Below are 25,849 nucleotides of genomic sequence, written 5' to 3'. Positions count from 1 at the left end.
GCCGCCTTTACACGGGGATCGTGCGGAGCGTGGCCCTATATGGGTCGCCCATATGGGCTGAGGCCCTGATGGCGTCTCGCCGCAGCCAAACTGTGCTGCGCCGAGTGGAAAGGAGGATGGCCATTAGGGTCGTGAGGGCAGGAGCTCCTCGGCTCTCTGGATGCCAATCCGTGGGGGCGCCCTTATAGGTGGGCGATGGGCAAACTAAGGATCTCCACGCACGATCTCCCACGCGGCGGCGATGACTCTGGCGGGTCTCGTACCTTTCAAGCACGATTTTCTGGCGCTTGCGCGGCCTTCGCCAGGCTGGAGAAGACCCGCCAGAGCAGGCGGTCGAACGGGAATGGAGGTGCCAGGCCCGACACGATTCCCTGGACCGGTGGCGTCGCGAGATAATCGCGAGTGGCGCCGCTGGCCAGCGAGCGGTCGGGGCGGTCCTGCCCGTCATTAAGAAATGGCGGGACCGCCGCTTTGGTCGGATCACCTTCCGGACCACACTGGTGCTCACCGGGCATGGTTGCTTTGGTGACTTCCTGTGCCGGATTCGTAGCGCGGCAACCACTGCGGGGCGGGGCGGGACTCCGCGCAACACACACTGGAGCACCGTCCAGTGTTTGCGCGGGCTCGTCACGCCCTGCAGTGCGAGTTGGGGGTGAATCTCTCGCCGGCGAGCGTGGTAAAAAATATGCTCGCCGGCGAGGGTCAGTGGAGGGCGATGACCTCCTTCTGTGAGGAGGTCATCGCCTTGAAGAAGACGGCGCCGTTGGGGGAGGCCCTCCGACGGCACAGTGAGCTGAGGAGGACGGGCGGTGGGCCTTGATAATCCTGCCCACCGCCCCTAACAAGATGAGGGGGGGGGGCTTCGGCTTCCCCCCCAAAGTAGATGTAGTGGGGGGAGGCTCCGGCCCCGATCTAGTGGCTCCTGTTTGGAGTCGCTGGGCCGCAGGTGGCCGGGGCCGGGGCCCCGGTCTCCATTGCACGCGGCCCGAGGAGTGGCCGGCGTCGGGTGTGGTCCTTGACGTCGGCGGAGCAGGCACTTAGGGGGAGGGTCAAAGGTTAGATCCTCCCCCGAGATGGGGCGCCATGCGCCAAGGGTGGGGGGGGTCCCGGTGTTGTTCGTTAGAGGTCCCGGGGCCCTTACCACAGCCCTGTGCAGGTCACCGTGGGGGTTTTAGCCGGTAAAAATCCGGCACTCCCTCCGGCCCCTCCCCAGGGGGGCTGGGGGCGTCTTTGGAAGATTTCCCCCACGAAAAAAAAAAAAGGTTGGGTTAGCGTGTCTTTTTCGAGGTACACTTCTGCTTCTGCAAATGACAGGTGCATGTTTGTGAATGAAATAAATTACATTGAATTGAATTATTACTTATCCTCATTCTTGTGTGTTGACTGCTGCACTTTCTGTTGCATTGTGTTATGAGGCGGCTTAGGTCCCGTTTGAGTATGTTCTGTCCTGATCTGATTATTTCATATATATATTTTATATTATATGTTTCACATGTAATCTGCTTTCATTCGTACGATATTGAATACATAGTTTTGCATTCTCTGCTTCTTTACTACCCATTCTGGAATTTTCAATGGGAATTAAAGTTAGTGAGCGTAGCAATTTTGTGTAACTGTTTGTTTGTGCAATACGATGCATTCTAATAGAATACTCGGTTTTCTTGTTGACATTTCTTTTAGTACGGTTCATTATATTACTCATTATTTTATTACTCAATGCAGCAGAGTTTAGCACAATTTTTGTGTGAATGGTGAACTTGGATGTTTCATAGTGCGTTCTAATATCAACTAATATCCACTATTATATTCTTCCAATCGACTTTCTTACTATCGTACTACAGCTATTTGTTCCATCACTCTTTTACTCTTTTACCAACGTTAATCTGAACTTTAACAACTACTATTGACTGGTATTTACATGGCGCGTTTGGATTCTAATTGTTCTTGATGGGGCTTGGGAGTGGTTTACTTTGGCCGAATACAGGGAGTTGAGTTTCTTAATTTGATTCTTAATTATTTCCACGACTTTAGTTTCATATCCTACTTAGTGGTTGTAAACGTCCCTTATTAATGCACTTATACAGTGGCCATTCATTTCTCTATTCTGGTTATCATAGTTTCTAGTTTCTGGTAATCTTATAATCATAATCTTAATTTTATATCTCTTGTATTTTCTGTAGTCTTAGTATTAAATCTTTGAGGGATATTTAAATGCGTTAAGGGTTCGCGATGATGTTTTGTTTTGTAGGAATTAGTACAATTTGAATATCGCATCACGGTATTTTATTTTATTCGAGAGTTTAAATTATTTATTAAATAATTTAAATATCAATTTCGCGCGGTGACGATATAATAATTTGGGGTGTTATAATTGTAATAATGATGGTTTATACAATTATAGTTGTTCGATGCACTCGCTGTATTCTGTTAAATTTACATTCTTTTCCTATTGTTTCTATTGTCGGTAATATTTTGTTACCATTTTACTCTTTGGTGCGATTGATTTTATCGTATGGTAAGTGAATGCCTGCTATGGTAATGTCTCATGACGGTATATGACTACACAAGATAACGTTTCTTGATTGATACTGGCTAGTTTGTTGCTTACCGATTGATCGTCGATCATTTTGGGAATAAAATTAAACTTTAAGAGTTTTAATAACACAAAAATATTTAACAACAAAGATCACAAAAATTATAACGACCAAGAAGGCGACGGCGTTCAAACGCGAAACACAATAAACTTGATATGAACAATTTAAATGTAACACAATACAGATTTCAAAAGTTCTCAAAAACTTAAAACACTCTTTAAAGATAAACTCAACGAGAGAAAAAACAGCTTGAAATATGCGATTTCAAAATTATCACGGAACCGATTTACAACGTCGTGATTCAATACCGGAGAAACAAGGACAATTGCCATCAAGAACAATTGAATAAAAGTTAAATAAATAATTTAAAATCGAGCGCCGGAAACGGAAGCGCGCAGCGACGCCACATGCGTTTACTTGCTTTCGTTATCAATTTATTTTACAATTTATTTTAAATACTTTGGGTATTATTCTTTTATTTGTGCGTCGCAACATTTCAGTACCTACTTAATTATTTTTCACGATTAATGATGTTCTTGCGAAATTAGTCACGAAAATTTCAAACGACGGGCTTATATAGTTTATGGTCATTGTCTGGCAGGCTTGTCTCGGGGCGGTATTCACAGTCGCAACTTATTTCTAAGCTGGGCTTAAACACGTACTTAAGACGTCGGCTAGATTCACAGTCGCCGAATAAGCAACGTCTTAAATCTGAGCTTAAACATTTGCTTAGAAAAGTAAATGCTTATCGGTGTAGATTCACAGTCGATGCTTAATACCGTCTTAAGATCTTATGAATTCATAGTCGAATAAGTCCGCCTTATTTGTAGAAAACGAGTTCTTATTTGGCTTTATTGAGGTTAGATTTTTAAGTCGACGATATTGAGGACTTGAGCACGCGTTTGAAGGTGTTATTGTGGTGTATTAAACAATTTATTTTTATTAAATACAAAATGAACTTCGAGGATATCGATGATATCGAGGACATTGCAGACATTGAGGACATTGAGGACATTGAGGACATCCAGAATGAACATCCAGAAATATCAAGGCGATACATTCGAGACGGGAGTGATCCGTTTGATTGTTTTGACGAGGAAGAATTCCGTAGACGCTACCGTTTCACGAAAGACTCTGTTTTAAATGGAATTTTGCCTAAAATTGAAGCAGGGCTACAGAAAAGTAATAATCGCGGTTTACCGATCCCTCCTGCGATGCAGCTCTTAATTTGTTTGCGGTATTATGCTACTGCAAGTTTTCAAGTAAGTCATATAAATATATCAGTATCACTACTCCTAAAAGAAAAAAATAAAGATTATCTGTACTGTAATTGTAGCTTATTCTGGGAGACACGATGAATGTTTCTCAGCCCACAGTCTCCCGCATAGTATTTAGGGTGAGTTCACTAATAGGCAGTCTGATGACGGAGTATATTAAGTTTCCCAGGGATCCGGACAATTCCACTCAAAATCGCAGATTATTCAATAATCTGGGATACGGAAACGGAGCTATTGGTTTACCAGGTGTGGATTTTATATCATTATAACTTTTTCTATATACACATATACATACATACATATGTATACAATGTAATTGATTTACCAGGTGTGGATGGCGCTATTGATTGCACCCACATTAGATTAACGGCATCCAGATTCAACAACATGGAAGAAATGTACCGGAATAGAAAAGGATATTTTTCATTGAATGTTCAGGTATGTCATTAAGTTATTTATTTACCCAATATTCATTGAAATGAACTATATTAATATAAATGCAGGCTGTCGTGGGTCCTTGTATGGAATTTTTGGATATCGTACCAGAGTGGCCTGGCAGTGCTCATGATAGCAGAATTTTCCGTACATCCCGATTACACATGCGATATGTGACGGGAGAATTAGATGGAATCCTTGTCGGGGATGGTGGATATCCATGTCTGCCTTTTCTTATGACACCCCTGCGGAATCCCCAGACTGAAGAAGAAATAAGGTAATACTGATACTGTTTTACTTGTTTCTGTACTTGTTTACTCGACTGATTGATGCACAAATTAACATTAAATGGTTTGATCGACACAGGTACAATGAAATCCAGATCAGGACCCGACAAATAGTAGAGAGAACATTCGGTGTTTGGAAGCGCCGTTTTCCATGTCTGTCAAGGGGTTTAACAACGAAGTTATTATGTTCCACAACAACGGTAGTTGCATGTGCTGTGTTGCACAATTTAGCCCTCATTTTCAATGACACTCTTGTTCAAGAAGATGAAATTGAAATCGAAAATGATACATGGAACATGGAAAATGATAATGGCGTTGATGGATTTGCTACACGTGAAGCACTCATTGCCCGTATGTTTAATTAAGTACTTGCAATGTAATGTAATAAGGGGTTTTTTATGCCGTAAGGCTTTTTCCCCTTATTGTGTCTATCGAGCCAATAAATAATTGTTATTCTTTCGGCTCAAATTGATTTAATTTATTTATTACAATACCCTCATCCTCAGTCCTATCACAACGTACACCTTAGAGAGATTTCGACGATATATTTTGAATCGGTACGGAGATGGGATGTGGAAAAAGAAAGCAGTAATTTGTTATTATAAATTCTTTTTTTATTTAATTCATAATAATAAAACATAAATAATTCTAATGATGATTATAAACTTAAGAAGATGTGGAGTAACATGAAAGCTGCGCAACGACGCGCGATAATGAGGGAAAGACAATCTCGATTGGCAGAAATCAACCCAGAAATAGCAGAGATCGTGCCATCATTGATGCAGAATGCACCAACTATTTTCTCTTCCAATAACACAGAGGAAGAGTTGGCGAACAGACACGAAACAATATTTAGTGGAGTTTACATTTTGGACGATGTTAAAGTGGATGATAATACAATTTGTATAGATACGAGTCAGGGAAGTACAAACATTACAACGGAAATTAATGATGAGGGCCATGAAGAAGAGGGTTCCCCAGATTACCAAAAGGATGAAATTGATGAAACCGTTGATCGCAGCGTCGAAGACCAATCACTTCCGCCGCTCCAAAGATGGATCATGATGAGAGGAGGCTGAAATTAAAACGTATTAGAAAATTAGAAAATTTTATATAAATGAATTATTAAAAAGATTGTTCTTAAAGTTTATTACCTTTCAGTTGTTGTAATTGAAATTCAGCTTTCTCTGCTGCTGCGGCTACGGCACGAATTTCGAAATCATATTTCCTTTTTAAAAATTCCATTTCCAAATCATTTTTTCGTTGCTCGTGCCGCAGTTTCTGATCAGCCAACTCTTCTTCACTCTTCATCGTTCGCCTGATACGCTCGAATTTTAATCTCCTCTCATCGTAATCCGTCTTTGGAGCGGTGGAAGTGCCTGCTTTCTGCGTTTTTCGCTGCAGCGCGCTGTCCACGATTTCATCAATTTCTACATTTCTACTTTGTAGGGACCTATAACAATTTTCTTCACGGCCCTCATCAGTAGCTTCCGTTGTAACATTTCCACTTCCTTGACTCATATCTATACAAATTGGATTCTCATCCACTTCAACATCGTCCAAAATGTAAACTCCACTAAATATTTCTTCGCGTCTGTTCGTCAACTCTTCCTCTGTGTTATTGGAAGAGAAAATAGTTGGTGCATTCTGCATCAATGATGGCACAATCTCCGCAATTTCAGGGTTTATTTCGGCTGCCGGTTCTGCCGATCCTCCCCCTGTTGCCATTCGGGATTGCCTTTCCCTCATGATCGCGCTTCGTTGTGTAGCTTTCATGTTACTCCACATCTTTTTCAATTGTACAGTATTCCTCTGAAAAATAAAATTTATATTACAGGGTGTCCCAGAATCAAGTTTCACGTAATAATATCGTTTATTCTACAAACCTTGCATGAAACCACAGCCAACATGTTGTACTGCTGCGTGACTTCCTGCCACGCTTCTTCCTTTTGCCGCAATGTACTGCCGTCACATTTTTTGTTTTCTATAATGTGCGCGAACTTCTTCACTAATGCCACAAATACATTTTTCTCTACATCGGTGAAATGTTTCTTCAGAGTAGCCATTGTTACCACTGTTCCTTTCCTATGTACGGCTGTACGGTAAGTGCCGTGGGGTTCATCACAGTCTTCTTACCAAAAGGCAATGCCTTCCCCACTCCGAAAAAGCCAACATTTTTAGCAATACAGTGTCGGGCTGCTTGCCTTTTCTACGCATTCTACATTCGTATGAACAGTCTTTTCATACCTGGTACCTGATACCTGGTCACCAGCACTGGTCCCTATCATAAATGATACGAAAGCACAATAGCGCCTGGCTAATTGCTTTGGACAAGGCTCCAAAATATGCCGTCGCTAACATATCGAATGAAATATAAAAAGAATGGCAACACGTTTGTCGCCGCTACACCGCGATCGCTGAATTCGCTGTAGATTAGTTTAGGATTCATAATCAATACAAAGAATTACATTTACATGTTATTTTTAAATAATTTCAGTGGTTAGTTTAATTTTGTGTTATTTTGTGTTCATATTTCAGAATTGTTCTTAATAAATTTGGCTTTTTTTATTAATAAATTTGGCTCTGTCTATCGCTCGCTCAATTATTTGAATTCAATTCAAAAAACCGCGTCACTAAGTAAGAAATAATGCTACATTTTTAAGAATCATTTTCATTGGTTGTTACAGTAGAAAATCGACGGAAATAGCCGAACGTCAAATAAGCATTGCTTAACCACGGACTTTACTAAGCAAAGCTTATTCATCGTTTTCTTGACAAAGTCGGTCTTATTCTCCGACTCTGAATTCATAGCGACTTAAGCATTGCTTATTCGAATAAGACGATCTTTGTAAAGAACGTCTTAAGTCCTCACTTTAGTCGCGACTCTGAATACGGCCCTCGGTCTTCTATCTTCATCATTATACTCATCGGTTATGTATGTTTATTTCTGCTTCTGACAGGTGCATGTTGGTGAATGAGATGAATTACATTGAATTGAATTATTTAATAACAAATTTACTTTATTCTCGTCCTTATGTGTCAACTGCTGCACTTTCTGTTGCATTGTGTTATGAGACGGATTAGGTTCCGTTGAATATGTTTTGCATTGATCTGATTATATTAATTCATTTATTAATTCATATACATATTATATATTTTACATTCAATCGGCTTTTCATTCTGTACGATATTGAATACATAGTTTACTTCTGTACTACCCATTCTGGGATTTCCAGTGGTAAATAAAGTAAGTGAGCACAGCAATTTTGTCACACTTTAGAATAATTGCTTGTACGGTGCATTCTAATTTTGATTAAATGCTCGGTTTTCTTGTCAACATTTCTTGTTTCATTGCAGTTTACCATATTATTTATTTTATTACTCAATGCAGCAGAATTTAGCGCGGTTTTAATTGATTGGTGATATTACCGCAATGGCTGTATGCTTCAAACTCCACTGTTCTATTCTATTCTATATTGATAGGATATTCTAGATATTATTCTAGTTATCTAATTTCTTTTATAATTCCTTTTAGTTTCCTTTAAAATATCTCGGCTGTTTCTTAATTTTTCTTTTGGTAAAGCTGACTTTGACTCTGACTCCTATCCATGTGACAAATTGGAGTCTCATTCTGATTTTATTCCTGCTTTTGATATGGTGGGAAAGTGATCTACCCTGAGTACGAGGAGTTTAACAACTGATTTAATGTTATTTAAGTTGCGCTTTTAGAAGTTATGTTGAGACCAGCTACACACTGTGCTGTAATGTTTCTTTTTCACACTCATACATTAATTATACTGCTGTGACGGTACAGTAATCTAAAATCTTACAATTAATTGATACAAGTTTGATTTGAATCGGTTCATGAAGCTCCTTGTTTTGTGTCGGATTACATTGTTTCCTTCTGTCGATTAGTCTGTTGTTGCTTTGAATTTGGGTGGAAATTTAAACGTGGATTATCGGTCACCGTTATTAGTGAACGACTGATTGCCTTATGATGGTGAGCCGAGGGAGGGTTTCTTCATTAATAACAATTGATTATGATTTCATTTGTCAGGATGCAGTTAGTTTCATAATTACAAATTTACGTTTTCATAAATATTATAATAAATATTACTCTTTCTCGCGAGCGTTAAGTGTTCTTTTTATTTAATTTTCATTATCTGAGAATTAATTAAGATTAATTAAGATTGGGATTTTGTGGATGAGCTGGGAACTGGAGTGCATATTTTGAATTTTGAATTTTGAATTTTGAAATTGAATTTGAGATTTCAAGTGCTGGACTTTTATAACCCATGGCTTGATAGTTTGCTTGCTGGTTTGCTAGTTCACACACTGCACCTTGTTTCTTGTTCCTGCTCGCTTCTGCTCGTTTCATTGCTGCAACGGATCTATCGGGTTGTAAGTATTGTTCGTTCTCCATTTGCTTTTCCTATAAATTCTAATACTCCTATAAATATTCTTGTAAATATTCTGTTAAGTTACATCATTATACCATATTTCCATATTTTCTTCTACCTGGTCTCAGTCTGGTCTCTGTGCAGAATGATGGTATGAACTCAAGTTCTTTTTCAGGTTCAAGTTTAAGTTCTTCAAGTTCTTTCTTAGTTTTGTATTCCTCTTCTTCATCAAATAAAGCAGATTCTTGCGACTCTGAATCCATTAGCATTGGTCATATTGGTCACCCGTTCGTCTCCTAGATACATCTATTCGCTGCTGGGTTGTCTGGTTACATGTATCACAGTCCGATAGTCTAGTAGTTCAAATAACTTTAGTTGACTTCAAACTGCATTACTTTGGCTATCATGGCTTCTCGGGAGGTATCCTCAGCCTCGTTGAGCATTTCATGTAAGCTCTCAGTTCGCTTCTTATTGTTGTTGTAATCCTTCAGTCACCTTGATGGTTTCAACAGAATATTACAAGGAGTTCCCTGTTATGCATACATTTATTTATTATGCTATACTTACATACATGGCGTATCCCTTTATTTGTGGTGATCCTGTTTCTCCGTTTCTTCATTCTGTAGTGATGCGTGTGCCTACTTTGCATTAGAGTCTGCTGTTTCTGGTTATGCTCTATACTTTACCCTTACTTTGACAATAATTATCTGCATTCTATGTTCTAATTCTTCTCATGACTGGCATTGATGGCTGCTGTTGTTGGCGTCTTTTTCTTTACGTACCTTCCACATCATTGGTTCATTTTCATTTTCATTTCAATTGTATGGTTCACTTTTGAATTTTATTGATTCTATTTTATTTATATTGAACAATTTGATATGAATGTTAGTGTTAGTGTTATATATTAAATACTCTTTACTAATCATTTTCTGCTGTGTGGTTGCTTGGGTGTATGTTTGACGTTTGTGGTTATCTGCTTTTCTTATATCGAGTTCACACATGCTCACATATGCCCGCTTGCTTGCTCGCTTACTATTGTTGCGCGTGGATTTCAGGTGTCTAGGGATTTTTGGATATATGCTACGTGGGTAAGGTGCCCGTGGAGCGCTAAAGCACTCTGCTCGCGGCGCGGGTTTTAATAAAGTACACTTTATTTTGAAGGAAGAATAATAGTTTATGTTTCTTTATTTTTAGACTTTATCTTTTTATGAAGAATGTATGCAAACGGGTTGAAGCTTTGAATCGTTCTGAGCTTGGCGGTGAAGATCCTCGATCGATGTTGGCTGCCATCCCCTCCTCGCTGGATCCTGAATCCTCCCTCAGGATCATCCCTGGTCCAATGGTGGTGGGGCCCATCCCTGTCCGGAGGCGGTCCCTCTCCCTGGCTTCGGTCCACCCTTGGGCGAGCGGAAGATGGTGGTGCTCCGCCAAGACTCAAGAACGATTCCGTGCACACGTGTTAAGAGAAAGCGTGGGATCCAGAGAAAACGTAAGACAACAAAAGATCTCGCGCTAGCGAGCCAAGGCAACCCTTAAGAGAATTTACGACCCTCTGTAAATAAACAGGATGTCGAAGAGACTTCGACAGTTTCAAGAACCAACATGATTTTCGTTACGAGTAACGAATTAGATACAGCCCGCAATAAATTAGCTCTTTAGAAATTTCAAGTGTGACAGTCTTATTTCTCCGGATTTCCAACTCTCTCCCAGCACGATCACCCGTGTTGAAAGTTTTACAGTATCTTATCTTTTGTCTGTACATTCCTTTGAATTTTGGCTCCTAATTTATGAGCATTGATATAACATTATGCAGACATGCTGCAGTCATACTCTTATGGCATCGTCGCCATATTACATTTCATTCAGTGCTAGTGATTACAAGCTTGCGGCTAAATTCACACGATATCACACACATACATACAAGCGAGGTTCGCAACACTATGCTTACGTACAGTTCACATGTCTGCATGTTTATTATTGTTCCTTCTTTTATTTAAATTGTTTCATTAACTGTTCTGTTGCATTAGATGCACATATATGTTGGTTTTCTGTTGCATTTTCTGATTTATGGTTTAATTTAATTTAGTTTAATTTAATTTAATTATGCTTGGTCACGTCTAACTGTGTTTACAGTATAGACTCGTTATAAGCTAAAAAGATCTCTACGTTAATTGCAAAGAAACTATCCCCACCACTGGGGGGTATACCCCTCGAGACGCCGCGAAGCTCGCTCGCCGAGTACCGTAACATGATCTGGGATCAGATATCGGTGAGGCAACACTAATGCAAGTACCTAACTTTGTTATTTTTCATTTTTTTTTTATAAAACATTTTCCATGATATTTCTGAGATTTTTCTAATTGCAATGATACCAAACACGATATAATTCGAACCATATTTACCGTGTAGACTCGTTATAAGCAAAACGTTCGAGATCGGACTTTTGCTTATAACGTGTAGTTCCACTATTGTTTGATGTTTGCCGACTGCTTCGAACGTAGAAAAGGACCTTTAGTGAAAAAGAGGATGGAGCAAAAACAAACCGTTCTATGTCGGTGAGACAACTTAACTTTGTTATTTTTCATTTTTTTTTTATAAAACTTTTTCCATCATATTTCTGACATTTTTTTCATTGAAATGATACCAAACACGATATAATTCGGACCATATTTACTTTAAACAACTTATTATGTATCATTATCATTTCTATTAAATTAGAAAAAAATTTTATCTCAAGTATCTGTTCAATCAGCTACAGTATCACAATAACCAGTTTTTATTAGATTATATAAATATTTGCATTTCATTATAAAATGATAGTTTCATTTTATTGGTAGTCTTATTAATAAAATGAAACTATCATTTACACCAAGTAAATATGGTCCGAATTATATCGTGTTTGGTATCATTTTAATGAGAAAAATGTCAGAAATATCATGGAAAAAGTTTGATACAAAAAAAATGAAAAATAACAAAGTTACGTTGTTGCATTAGTGTTGCCTCACTGATATAGAACGGTTTGTTCTCGCTCCGTCCTCTTTTTCACTCGCTGTCCTTTTCTACGTTCGAAGCAGTCGGCAAATATCAAACAATGGTGGAACTACACGTTATAAGCAAAAGTCCGGTCCCGAGCGTTTTGCTTATAACGAGTCAATACTGTATTATAATTATTATTGTGTTTATTTATTATCTGTTATTGTTCGTTTATGGGCTCTGTTATTCATGGGCTCATTGATTCATTACTCATTCTTCACTTATAATTTATTGTCGCATTCTTGGGCATCTGATATATTACGATGTGCTGTGCTGTGCTGTGCTATGCATGCTTGTTATGAGCGTTTGTGTGTGTATATAACATATGTATGGGACAAGTCATCGAGGATTGCAGCCTACCAAGACGTAGCACAGTCAACCGGGGAAAGGACTCGCCCCGGGACCTGGCTCTGCTGAAGAAAAATATGGCCCTGCCTTTACAGGCAGGTCGGCGCGATGACCTCAGGGATAAGGCACATCATCAGCAACCAACCAGGTGGACGAAAACACGGCACGGTCAACTGTGGAGATACGATGTCCCGGTTCCTGGCCGTGTTGAAGAGCAAGTAGCAGGTGAACACATGGCGCGATCACCCGTTGAGTGGGAAAGTCCTCCGGTACTTGATCGTGACCGAAGAAAAATCCTGTGCGTAATCGTGCAGGTTGAAAATATCCTACCGCTGGATCGGAAGTGCAACGGCGTGGATCCTCAATCTCTCATGGTTGCGTAGCGCATGTCAGATTGAGGGAGGACGCAATAACGCGAAATGCGTTGAAGTGCCGAAGCGCCGTTGTGGCTATACGCTGGTATTCTTTACATATTCTAACGAGTGAAAAAAGGTACCGGCGGCCCACGTTAGGGGAGAGGTTTTAGTGGGTAGTATGTCCAGCCATGGGAGTGCCCCTTCTGGGCTGCCCACCCAGGTCGCCCCTTCAGGGCTGTGGCCTACTCTTGGGCTAAACTCAACCCTTAAGGGTTGGGTTGCCAGGTTGCCCCCCTCTGGGGTTGCCTCTTTGCGTTTGTCCCCACCAAACGGGCGCCAGGCTACCCCCTCAGGGCGGACATGAGTCCCACACTGCCCGGGCCCCCTCTAGCCGAATAGACGAAAAGGGGAACCAACCCGCGCGTGCGCAAACGCATTTCCTCTTCCAATTGAACCAAAAAAATAATAAAAAAAAGGGTGTCTTTTTCGAAGATTTCTCCTCGTTAAATAAGAAAAAAAAAGTTAATGAATTTATATGTTTTGGGGCATTTTCGTTTTTGACCTCTAGCGGATCAAGGTCACATATTTAAGACCTCCCGCCCACACCATTGTGTTCCTCTCGTCAAGGGCTTTCCAATGACATACATATGACCACTCCGGATTTGCGTCCCACCTTTTGGTAAAGGTTAACCCGAAACTCCTCTATTAAACGACTGATAGGCATTTTTTGTGACTTTTTAACTCAAAAACTGGATTATCAATTTTGACCATTCTTTGCAAGCTGATCACAGTGGTCACTATGAGTGTTTATATAGAATAAAATCAGAAATCGGTGGTGTCCTTGAGGAATGGTCACAGAAACCGGTACCCATGTTAAGGGGGTAAGCGCAGGTAATGCAGACAGGTGACATTACCGGCAAAAATGAGCCTGAAAAGGGGTTTACGGGAATAGACTTTTCGTCCTTATATGAGAAGTTTTGGGGCTGGGTGATGGTTCGTTCGAAAGAGGAAGGTCCAATGCAGGGCGCTTTGGTCATGGTTCAACAAATTTTGTTGAATCGCAACGAGGCAGCCAAACGCCAAGTATAAATATTTTGAAAAATATATATAACTCAATACTTGGCTGGTTTTGCATGATATCCATTACTTTTTTAGAAAATTCACAAAATATGTACCATATAGTGCCTAATCTACTTGGCGTTACCTATTTTTTACATGTAATGTACTTTTTGTGGGATTTATTTTATAGAATAACAGTAGGCACGCTCGCACAGTTAACAGCGTGGCACGCTCGCCCGCTCAACAGTCTTGTAGGTTCTGATTTTGGCGCTAATATTTTCCGTATCACGGCACGCTCTCACAGTAGCTGGTCACGAGAAGGAATGCGCGGAAAACCTCCTCGAAAAACAAGAAAGATCTCTCGCAACGGTTTCGCGTTAACTGCGTCCTCTGGTGAACGCCCTAGTTATTTTCGTTTAGAACCTATTTGAATCTTATACTATTTTGTTTTCCAATTTCTTTTTGTGTTGTTTCAAAGGTGCACCTTAGTCCAGCCCTCAGGGGTTACGAGAGTACCTCAGGCTGAGGTGTACCCTCGCGGTTGAGAACCGCCAATTTTTCCAATTTAACCAAGTTCGAGCGTGAGAGATGAAATAGTTATCACCTACACCCGACCGGTAAATTATGCGTACACGTTTCAATTGTGATCTCGGGGTGTTCCGAAATAATTCTATTTTTGTTAACTAATAGTAAGCATCTTTACCCTTGTTATTACATGAGAACGTATTTTTGCATGAACTGGTACTTTTCTCTTAATTAATTCCAATTCGAACTCAAATCTTGGTATCTTGTATTTTGTTATTCATTCGATTTCTTTTCCAAATTAAAACCAGTTTCATTTTCATAAATTGTGTCAAATTCATTTTCAAACACACACCTTCACTTTTCAGTTTAAAACCACGTTTACCAACCTATACAGATTCAAGGAGGGACCCGTACCGGACCTAGAGCGCTGACGAACCCAACGAAAGGCTAATTATCTACAATCCTTGCAATCTAACATCACGTTAATTATATTTTGTCTTTCGTCTTTTAATTGTCGTGAGCGTTAACCGCGCTCAAGACTGGTGGTAGCGAAATACCAACCATCGCGCCAGAATTCGGGAGAAAGAAATAGGAGATTGTATTCCAACTATCAAATTGTAATCCATTTCTCTTATTATCTACTTACTCTTCCTTTTTACGTTGCGCCGTCGCACGAGAAACGTAACACCATGCTATCCTTCTTTCAACCCAAATGATAGAATTGTCCCGCTCCAATAAATTCTGACTGACCAAACGCGTGGATTTTATATATCGCACCGTAGCACCCCTCGCTGCTGAAAAATATATGCCTACTCTGAAGAACCGAAGGAACGTGCAATCTGATAATTATTTTTAGAAAAAGTTATTAACTTCTTTAAATAAATGTTTTTTAATTGATAAAAGTATGCAGGATACGTCATGCAATTGGGACGGGTATCTTGAATTTGGTAAGAGATCGGAAAAAGCTGCTTATGTAAAAGTTCATGGTGTTACGTCTGGAAAATTTTGCAAATTTGTCCGCCTCACGTTCCCTTATCAAGCCTTCGGGTTATAGGAGTCTCCTCATGTAAGGGACGTGGGGAGGGCGAATTACTACTTCATCTTTTTCAATTTTCTCCTCGACTCTGTGTTTTCTCATCAAGCCTTCGGGTTATGAGAGTCTTCTTCATGTGGGAAAGGCACAGGGAAGAGTTTGAGTCTATAATTATTCTATTTTGTCTTTCCTATTCTTTATTCTCCTTACATCTCTCAATTCTTTTCTTTAGTTATTACCCCTCCTTGAGACTATCGTCGTGCTCAACTGCGTAGTAACAGATTTCGAACTATACAAAAACTCGGGTTCGACAGAGGAGAGGTATCATAAACAGCGTTCGCTGCGCAGTTAGCCAGTGCTTCGCATTATAGGGGTCTCCTCAGGTTAACTGCGCAAAAGCGTAGAGATCAATTTATCATTCGAATTTCAACCGAATCTCTCCTCTTTTCCACGCGTGGGCGCCAGTCGGCTCCTAATTCGATCGTATGCGTGAGATGAGTGCTGGAGTGGAAGCGCGGATTAATCTATCTATTTGAACATTTGGTTGATAGAATGAACGAGGAATGAGAACCCTCGCAGTCAAGCGTTAGCAAGCGTTCGACGACTGTTTAGGGGCGAAGGGTCGAACGGGGCAATAAAAGTCTTTGTATCGAATTCCGAGAATTTGCCTGAAACCAAGACCCAACGGTAATTTTCAAATAGCAAGAACGTTCTAGAACTAGCTACGCTGCTAATGAAATAACTTATATTCGATTTAATAATCAAGGAATATGTTAGCTAATCGAGAATTTCATCCAAACATCGAATGTTTTACAACATGCGCGCCGGCGAAACTCACGTTGCGATTCATGAACAAACAATTACCGATAATGCTAATCGTTTACGCCGACTGCTAGTCAAAATCGTGCGATTGCCAATCGATCAAATTATTAATATATAATGGTATAATGGATATAAATTTTATTCATAATTATTCGCTTCATTGTTGAATGGTTCTGGTCTAAACATTAATTCAGATTTAAATAATTGCTGATGTTCGTTATATCTGATATCGAAGGCGAGAAATGGAATATTCCAGAAAAATCTACGGCGTAGGAACACCGAAAAGCCGTTAGACAGAGATGAAACACCAAGAGAGAGAAGGAACATAGTCTAGAGGAATTTAGCTAGCACGCGTCTTCGACCAATAGCGACGCGCGCGACGCTGTCGTCACGCGCTATGATTTGTCGGAATGTTCCCACGCAGGACATCATCCTCGCGACGGGCCCTTCCGGCCAGGATCGCGATCGATTCCGATCACTCTTCGTCGAACAATCGAGTAAGTCGTGACGGGAGCCCGTGCGTTAAGAGATAGAGTTGTATTTGTACTTCGCGTAATTTAACTGCGCGGCAAGTCCTATCCGTAGGCAGAGTGTCGCGAGGGTGCAAATTCCGAATACATTGCAAGGACTCAGAGACGCGCACGTTAAGCTTTCATACTATTAAACTTCTATCTTTTCTCTTTCAATTTTAATCCGTTTGATCGCGTATCTCCGTATTAAATTCACTCGTGTTAATAATAATTCTATTTTTCCAAGAAAAATCGTAATCGTTTGTGATCGTGTCGTTTAGATTCTGTTTGTGACGCAATAAAGGGCAATCGGGCGCGCGACAAGTGCTAGTGCGACAGGTTTCCTCATCTCTCTCTTGGTGTTCCAGATTCAACAGCGATCTTTCAACGAACCAATAGCGATTTTTCAACGATTTTACCATATATTATAAACTACATTTTCACGGTAAGCCTGTCAATTACTAATTCGTCGAGCACGGCATTATCATTGAATTTCAACAAGGCAAAACGGGCGATCTATTAAGCCTTCGGGTTATGAGAGTCTCTCCATTTTAGATCGTCTCGATTTTTACGTTCAGGTACCGAATTATAAATAATACGCTATTCTAAAATTCTGGATTTTGATTTATCGCGATTTTGTGTGTATGACGATTTCTAGACTACGATATTTTGTCAGGGGCGACCTGTAAAGCCCTTTCGGGGGTTGTGAGGGCCTTCTCCATTCAGGTCGTTCCCTCGCGGCCAAACACCGCTAATTTTCCATTCAATTAATATATTAATTGGTTGAGAAAGTCGTCTTACACCTAGATTCGATAACACGTCTAAAATCATAAATTATACGAAGTCCAACTGCGAATCAAAGGCTGTCCATATTTTTACACGATTTTCAGACAAACAATAGTCATTATTATATGAAATAGGTTAAGCATCTTTACCCTTGTCAAACCAGTATTGTTTTTGAATTGAATTTATCTAATAGTAATCAATAATATTATCAAGCATTAATAGCATTAAACTCAATAGTCATTTTCAGTTGTACTACATTCAATAGTTTTTGAATTACATTTTTATTTGTTGCACACTATTCAGTCTACTTTATTTCTTTGAGTTACAACGCCTATCTTTACATTAAATCCACGCACGCCAACACAACGTTTCAAGGAGGGACCCGTATGGGACCTAGAACACTGACGAACCCAACGGAAATAAATTCTATCTAAATTTCCGTCTTTTAATTTGTTCTGATCGTAGAGGACGTTAACGCGTCATACGCGGTCAGGGCTGGTGGCAGCGAGACCTTTCTCATCGCAAAGATCAATCAAATCAAGGAAAATTAACAATCGATCTTTTCCAATTTTTCCTTCCTAGTAAATTCCCATTTCACTTTACGTTGCGCGCTCGCCTCGCGCCGCGCAACGTAACAAATTTTTGGTGACAGCGGTGGGATTCTTCAGTGTTCGATCAGTGAAATTTGCGTGTTGGTTGTATTTTTCATTATTAAAAATATTATCTTATCAAATTTCTTAATAACCTTTGATTTGCAATTGAGGCGAAATCGGGATATTTTTCGTATATTGGACACCCCTTTTGCCACATTTGTCGCTTATTGCGCCGAAAAATTAACATATTATTGCAAATTGCGAAAATTTATTGTGTTTGATATATGTACTTATATTTTTGTGTGTTGCGATAATTGTTCGCCTTCAAAATTGATCTAAAATTGGTAATCCGCTAAATTCTGTCAATTATAGTTTCATTTATTATTTAAATTATTTATTTATTTCTATTTATTTTGTGTTTTGTTATTCATTTTTGTGGTTCTATTAATTTATTTTGTGATTTTCTATCTGCTTATCGGAACGAACAATTATCGCATATTTTCGTTTTGAATACGTTGTGCCATTACTATTCGATTATTGTGTACAATTTATGATATTACTTGTGTGCATTTAATTGTTTGATATATTTTGAAGTTTGAAATTTGAAATTTGAAATTCGCAATATGCCTGATACGCCGACTAACGCGGGTGCTAGCGGAAGCACCTCGCAGACGGTCCGCGATGACGACGGCGATCTTTCGACTACGGTACTCGAAAGCTTCGCTGTACAGCAGGCCGCCCGCTATGTACCAATTTTTGATGGTCGTAACATTCGTTTGAGGGATTTCATCTCGGAAATACAATATCACTCTGAGAGTTTACCAATGGCGAGTAGATCGGTCTTCCTTCGCCTCGTGATTTCGAGATTAAGGGGGGAGGCGCGCGATAGCCTTCAAGGAATGAGATTTCTCGTACTCGCAGATTTAATCAAACACCTGAAAAAACGATTTACGCCCGAGAAAACCTTTAACGATTATTATCAACAGATCGTGAACATCCGTATGAAACGCGATGAGTCGGCTTACGCGTTTCACGATAGAATTAGGGCCCTGCTCGTCGGAATCGAGGATTTAATTAAAGTCAGGTCCGGTAGCAATTACGCTCATCTGATGGACCCAATCCGAGCCACGGCCTTGGAATCCTTTATCTGGGGGCTACCAGATGAACTCGCGAAAGCGGTAGATGCTCGAGTACCAAAAACGTTGTCAGAAGCGGTAGAGATCGCGGATCAAATACAACATCGGTATCGGAACAGACCTGGACCGTCACGCGACTCGCGGCTGTCGGAATACGAATCGGGTTATCATCGCGAATATGATCGCGAATATAGACCACGATATGAGCATTATAGCCCTGATAGAAGTTTTGCTAGACGCTATCCACGGTTCGATTCTTACTCTCCGGTAAGAAACGAGTCCCATCTGTCGGGATCGTATTCGCCAATGAGACCTCCGACTAGGGAAATTAATCGGGCTCCGAGTCCTGTCAGAGCTTTTGAGACCGAATCGCGAGATGCGTCTCCACGCCAGTCAATCCATTGTAAAAGTTGCACTTGTAGGAGTCCATCGTACACGCGACCAAACGTTCCGTCGCGTTCGCCGAGTCCGGAAATACCACGGGTTGAAGCTTCGCGAACTCGAGGCGATTATAGACCGCTCTCTCCATCTTTGGAGCGGCTAGTAGCGGGACCTTCCACCTCGTCCCGTCGATCTCCGTCTCCACCCTCAATTGCGATGGAGGAACGTTTAAACTTCGACAGGACTCGCCGTGCCGACGCGACGACGAGTCAAAAGCCGGCCGAGCGTCACTTAAACGCGAAAGTAAAATTTCAGGAAAAATTCTAGCAATCGAGACGAAACGCGACACCCCGATCGTTAAAATTCCGTCGGAAGACTTAGAGGATGGGTCCGCTAACTTCCTCGTTGATACGGGGCGGAAATTAATTTAATCAAGTTTAACTTATTACGTAATAACGTACAAATTGCAACGCATGAAGCGACAATAATATCTGGGATAACCCCGCAAAAAGATCAGACTATGGGTACTTCTGTTTTGCATATACAGGGGAAACCCGTGCGCTTCCATGTAGTAAGATCAAATTTTCCGCTAAGAACGGACGGTATCCTCGGTCAAGAATATCTGCGTCAAGAACAGGCAGAGATCTCGTTCGCCCACAATACCTTGGTCACTCGAACTGACCCAATTAGACCGTATCGATTTGTAGACGGAAAATCTTTGGATTTCTCTGATCGCAAAATGCTAGAACCGCGGACTTATACTATAAAAGCGCGTACCAAACAATCGATCGCGATTGACGTGGTTAATAACGTCCTGAAAGAAGGGTACTTGCCCTTATTGGAGACGGCGGGCGGACTGTTTGTCGGCGAGGCTGCCGTATCGGTGAACGACCAGGGCGTGTGCCACGTTTTAGCTATTAACACACTAGAACGCGACCTCGAGCTAGTGGTACCTCCACAAGAACTGGTACCGTTCGACTATCATTGCTTTCCTGAGGAGTCGGACGAGTCGTCGGGTTCGGATCGCGGAACACCAAACGCGAATTCTTTAGATCGAGTCTCGGTGGTAATGGACAAATTACGGTTAGAGCACTTAAACTCAGAAGAACGTAGACATGTCGAGGAAATTGTTGAAGAATATCCGGAACGATTTCATCTTCCTACGGATAAATTGGAAGCTACAACGATTATTAAGCATAACATACCTACGATAGATGAAATCCCGATAAACACGCGTCAGTATCGGTTTCCACCCATACATAAAGAAGAAATCGAGCGCCAAATATTAACGAAATTAGAGAGCGGCATCATTGTTCCATCTAACTCTCCGTATAATTCTCCCCTGTGGATTGTCCCTAAGAAACCAGATTCTAAGGGCAATCCCAGGTGGAGAATGGTTATCGATTTCCGAAAGCTGAACGAGAAAACCATCGGTGATGCATACCCACTGCCAAATATGACCGAGATCTTAGATCTTATTGGCAGTGCCCAGTACTTTTCAGTCTTTGATCTCGCTAGCGGTTTCCAACAAATCGAAACCGATCCGGAAGATCGGCATAAAACGGCCTTTAGCACGCCGACCGGGCACTATGAATACGTGAGGATGCCCGAAGGGTTGAAAAATGCACCGGCAACATTCCAACGGTTAATGAATAGCACACTTCGCGGTTTACAAGGTACAGAATTGTTTGTGTATTTGGATGATATCGTCATTTTCGCGCGTACGCTGGAGGAACATGGCAAAAAGGTTCGGCGTCTTTTTACGCGCCTAGCCGATGCCGGATTGACTCTCCAGCCGGACAAATGCGAATTCCTAAGAACGGAAGTCGCGTACCTCGGGCACATTATAGGTCGGAAAGGAGTACGCCCTGATCCGAAGAAAATAGGCGTGGTTAAGAACTTCCCGCGACCGAGGAACGCGAAGCACATACGCCAATTCTTGGGCCTAGCCGGTTACTATCGTCGATTTATTCGTAACTTCGCGGAATTATCAAAACCCTTGTCCGATCTGTTAAAGAAAAATGCTGAATTTATCTGGGGTAAAGAGCAAAAGCGTAGTTTTGTCGCGTTAAGAAAAGCATTGTGCAAAGCTCCAGTTTTGCAGTATCCAAATTTCGAAAAACCGTTCACGCTTACCACCGACGCGTCAGATTATGCTATCGGAGCAGTTTTGAGTCAACAAATCGACGGACATGATTTACCTGTCGCTTATCTCTCGCGCACATTGACGAAACCGGAACGGAATTATTTCACGACGGAAAAAGAATGTCTCGCAGTTTTATATTCCATCCTACATTTCAGACCGTATTTGTATGGCCGAAAGTTCACCTTGGTCAGCGACCATGAGCCATTGCGTTGGATTAACTCTATTAAAGATCCTGGACAGCGTTTGGTCCGGTGGCGATTAAAGCTTCGGGATTACGAGTATGATTTCGTACATAAGGCCGGAAAACTCAATGTCAACGCGGATGCTTTGTCGCGAAATCCGGTCATCGAAGCGAATGCAAATAGTTCGGATGACTTCACGTTAACATCTTCGGACGATGAAACGCAGCGCGAACCGTGCTCTGTGATAAAATTAATAGAACGATTTTTGCGCGTTTCTGAATCGATAAAAACTAGGAAAACGCGTCGTACGGCACGAGCGGCAAACTTGATGCCTGTAACTGGGTCACCGCGCTCGTCCGACTCCGAACCACCGGCAGACGTTGTTCGCAGGGGGCGAGGTCGTCCACCGGGGACTAAATCGAATCCAAAACCGAGAATAATAGATCCGGATGCTATCGCGACGCGAACTAGGCAACGATCAGCTGATCAACCGGTGACCTTATCACAATCGTTACAGAAACCATCTATTGTAATTACATCTAATACACCTACGTCGGCTTCGTCTAATAGCGCAATTGGCTCGTCAAGTTCGGATTCCAGCGTTGAGTCGGAACCGCCGATCTTCATCCGTAGGCGGAGTGTCCTTCCGAGCTTGGGGCTCAGCTCGGGTAGCCGAGTTATAGGAGCTCCTCAGACCCCAGGTCTCGGAGGCTCCCCGCCGGATGAAGAGGTATTTAGAACACCATTCTCGAGTAACGCGAGTCAAGAGTATTTTGACATTCAATCCGACCGTGAAGAACAGGGTCAAACCGGAGAAGACGAGGCTACCGACGATGATGATTTGCAGCAAAAGTTAGATGGATTAAGCAAACTAACAAAGAATCTTTCTGATACTGTTGTCTACAAACCAATTCACCAATCCCAATTACCTACTAGTTTACCGTCTACTCCACCCATAGCATTGTCGACACCGCGCAGACCATCCATGATTAATCCAAACCCTGAAATAGTACCAGAGAAACCTTCTGTGTCAAAGCTAACACCACCAATCACGATTGATTTCGATGTTTTAACTGATACATCCAGCATAGACGTTTCCGAAGACCGGGAAATCAAACCTGCGAAGGTTGTACATTTCGCGCCCGAAAACCTCACTTACTGTCGAGACAACTATATACATTTCATAAGTAGGGATAGATTTCTCACGCCAACGAGTAAGTTATTAACGGATCTCGGTGTAATTGACCTTACTAAATTCACGGATGCGGAATTGAAATTGGGGAATATTCTCGTTTGCGAATGCGGTAAATATCGGGTTTTCAGTATTGTTGCAAAGGACAATGCAACCGATGACCTGCCAACTAACAGGTTACTTGCTGTCTTGCAAAAATTAAAACAGAAATTACTCGAATTAAAGGTAAAATCATTCCGAATTTCGAGGGTAGACGATCTAACTGAAACGTTACCGCACCACACACTATCTAGAATCTTACGGGAAACATTCCGGGACACCGATATTCAGATTACCTTATGTTACGGCCGTGTACAAATACCACCCGCGGAATTAAGAGCGAAAATCATTTCGGAATTACACGACAGCCCAATTGGGGGACATAAGGGGGTAACGAAAACTTACCGCCGCATACGCGAAAGATTTTATTGGCCGAGTATGAAAAAAGATATCGAATTGCATGTGAGGAATTGTCCAAGTTGTCAGACGCGAAAAATTTCGAGACACAAGACTCGCGAACCAATGGTGATCACGGATACACCAGCGGAACCCTTCGCGAAGGTTTCAATCGACACTGTAGGTCCTCTTCCTACCACTCCTGAAGGCAATAGACACATTTTAGACAGGATAGTTTAACAAAATTTTGTATTGCGGTACCGGTTCCGAATATAAAGGCTGAAACAATCGCTCACGCACTAGTTACTAGTCTCATCTTACAATTTGGTGCCCCGAAACTAATCTTGTCCGATCGAGGGACAAGTTTTCTAAATAAGGTAATTTCTGCAATAGCCCAGACGTTCGGTATTCACCACCTTACCACATCTGGTTACCATCCTCAGACTAATGGTTCTTTAGAACGCAGTCATGCAGTCTTAGTAGATTACATTACTCACTACCTAGGGGATTTTGATGATTGGGATAGGCTAGTACCATTTGCGATGTTTGCATATAATACCTCGGTTCACGAAGGAACGAAATATACTCCGTTTGAGTTGGTGTTTGGCAAGCGTGCACGTGCACCAACCTCGTTCCCTGCGAGTGACGACCTGCCTACGTACACCGGGTACGTTCGAGATCTAAACGAAAGATTAAGCGAGATGCACGAAATAGCATCCAAAAATTTGAACAGTGCGAAGGTACGTTCGAAAATCTATTACGATTCCAAAGCTCGTCCGTTTGAAGGTCAGGTAGGGGATGTGGCGTACGTCCTGGTTGAACCGCGTAAGGGGAAATTTGGCAAAAGGTATCGTGGTCCTTATGAGATAATAGACTTTACCGAGAAAAATAATGTCGTGCTGAAAGACGAAACAGGCAGCGTTTTTGTTAAACACATAGACAAATTGAAGTTCGTGGGAGCCAAGAGAGACTGATCGCACGCACAGTTGGCCTTCGTAATTAGTAATAAAATTGTTCGACGAAGGGGTTACATCACACCTCGATGATGGGGGGGGGGGGCCGACTGGCGCATTGCGTATTATATATATATATATGTATACTTTACACCTTTATTACAGGAAACGAACCGATTAAAAGCACACGTATTCAATCCGAAATCTTGTACATAATTATGCGCTGTTTTCATTGTATTTAAATAATTTAGGATACAACATCATGGCTTCACGGTACCGAAATACTAACGAGGAGAACGAGGGACGCATCGTCTTCGTGACTAGAATTCCACCGTTCACCCGGACCAAAGAGCTATTGAAACTCTTTAAGGAGTTTCGCCCGCAGCATGCCGTGGTGGCCCGGAAGCCAACGGGAACACATGGCTATGTCACTTTCCCTGAAGCCGCACTAGCAGCTGCGGCCATCGCCTGGGTGAAGGAGGCCGAGCCAATTTTCCACAAACGCAAGGTTAGGGCCGCACTTGCCGACCCTTGGCATGAGGCCAAATTACTACGTCCCAGGGACAGGGCCGTTCCGTCTCCAGGTCGGGAACCACTAACATCGCCGCCGTTGCCTATTGAGGCAGTTACTCGCATTGCCCGCTACTTAGACTTTGCTGGTCGAGCGCGCATGGAGGGCGTTTGCCGGGCGTGGCGCTTGGGATCCCTGGCTTCCTACGCTGGTACCCGGGCACTCACCACGGAAGATTGGCGCTGGCCCGCAGGCTGGGACCACAATATCATTTCCACCGAGGCATACTACTGGGCGGTAAAACGCGTGGGACCTTACGTGACCGAGCTTCGGGTCGACGACCGGCGAATCGCGCGAGGGTTGCGTCCACAGGTGATAGGGATCGCGGTTCGTAGTTGTCCATTCCTAACTTGTGTGGACTTGTCAGGAGCGCGCGTTCGTCCAGCGGCCCTGCGGGACCTGGCGAGCGCGGCCTCGGCATTGATAGAATTTCGAGTAGGGCAGAGCTTCGGTAATGTGGAGTCCGAGCTCTCGGCGGTGCTTGCTCCCGCGTCGCGCCTTGCGGTTTTCGTGGCGTCAACCACGGAATTCGCGGGGGCGGCGCTGGGGCGAGTATCGCCGGCAGTTCGTGGTCTGCGACTGAAGAGCTGTGAGGGGTTACTGTCGGCACCTGTGGGCGCGGCACTCGCGGCGTTGACTTCTCTCACCGCGCTTGAGCTTGCGCAGTGCCGTTCCCTCACATCCGAGGAGCCGTTACGTGCGCTTGTTGAAAACGAGTCGCTGCACGCTACGTTGAGGGAGCTGATCATCACCGACGTCGATTTCTCGCCTTTACCGGACGAAGAACAAGAATGGG

At 42.2% G+C, this 25,849-nt stretch overlaps 1 protein-coding gene across 1 annotated transcript; it reads left to right on the top strand.

Annotated features, from left to right (window-relative positions):
- The first annotated feature begins 3,215 nt into the window (after nt 1-3,215).
- Nucleotides 3,216-5,061, top strand: LOC123988429 (putative nuclease HARBI1). The gene is made up of 5 exons (XM_046288469.1): nt 3,216-3,856; nt 3,931-4,117; nt 4,200-4,309; nt 4,375-4,583; nt 4,673-5,061. Exons 1-5 carry the CDS (start codon nt 3,548-3,550, stop codon nt 4,956-4,958), a joined length of 1,101 nt encoding a protein of 366 aa, XP_046144425.1. The 5' UTR covers nt 3,216-3,547; the 3' UTR covers nt 4,959-5,061.
- The last annotated feature ends 20,788 nt before the right edge of the window (nt 5,062-25,849 follow it).

The sequence above is a fragment of the Osmia bicornis genome, chromosome 13, assembly GCF_907164935.1.
Source record: "Osmia bicornis bicornis chromosome 13, iOsmBic2.1, whole genome shotgun sequence".
Taxonomy (NCBI): Eukaryota; Metazoa; Arthropoda; class Insecta; order Hymenoptera; family Megachilidae; genus Osmia; species Osmia bicornis.
This window is presented reverse-complemented; position numbering and strand designations above follow the sequence as displayed.

Bases quoted from the DNA above. Each gene is read 5' to 3' on its own strand.
- LOC123988429 (XM_046288469.1), top strand. From the start codon at position 3,548: ATGAACTTCGAGGATATCGATGATATCGAGGACATTGCAGACATTGAG. The intron at 3,857-3,930 runs GTAAGTCATATA...CTGTAATTGTAG, and splicing joins ATGCTACTGCAAGTTTTCAA to CTTATTCTGGGAGACACGAT. The intron at 4,584-4,672 runs GTAATACTGATA...TGATCGACACAG, and splicing joins CAGACTGAAGAAGAAATAAG to GTACAATGAAATCCAGATCA.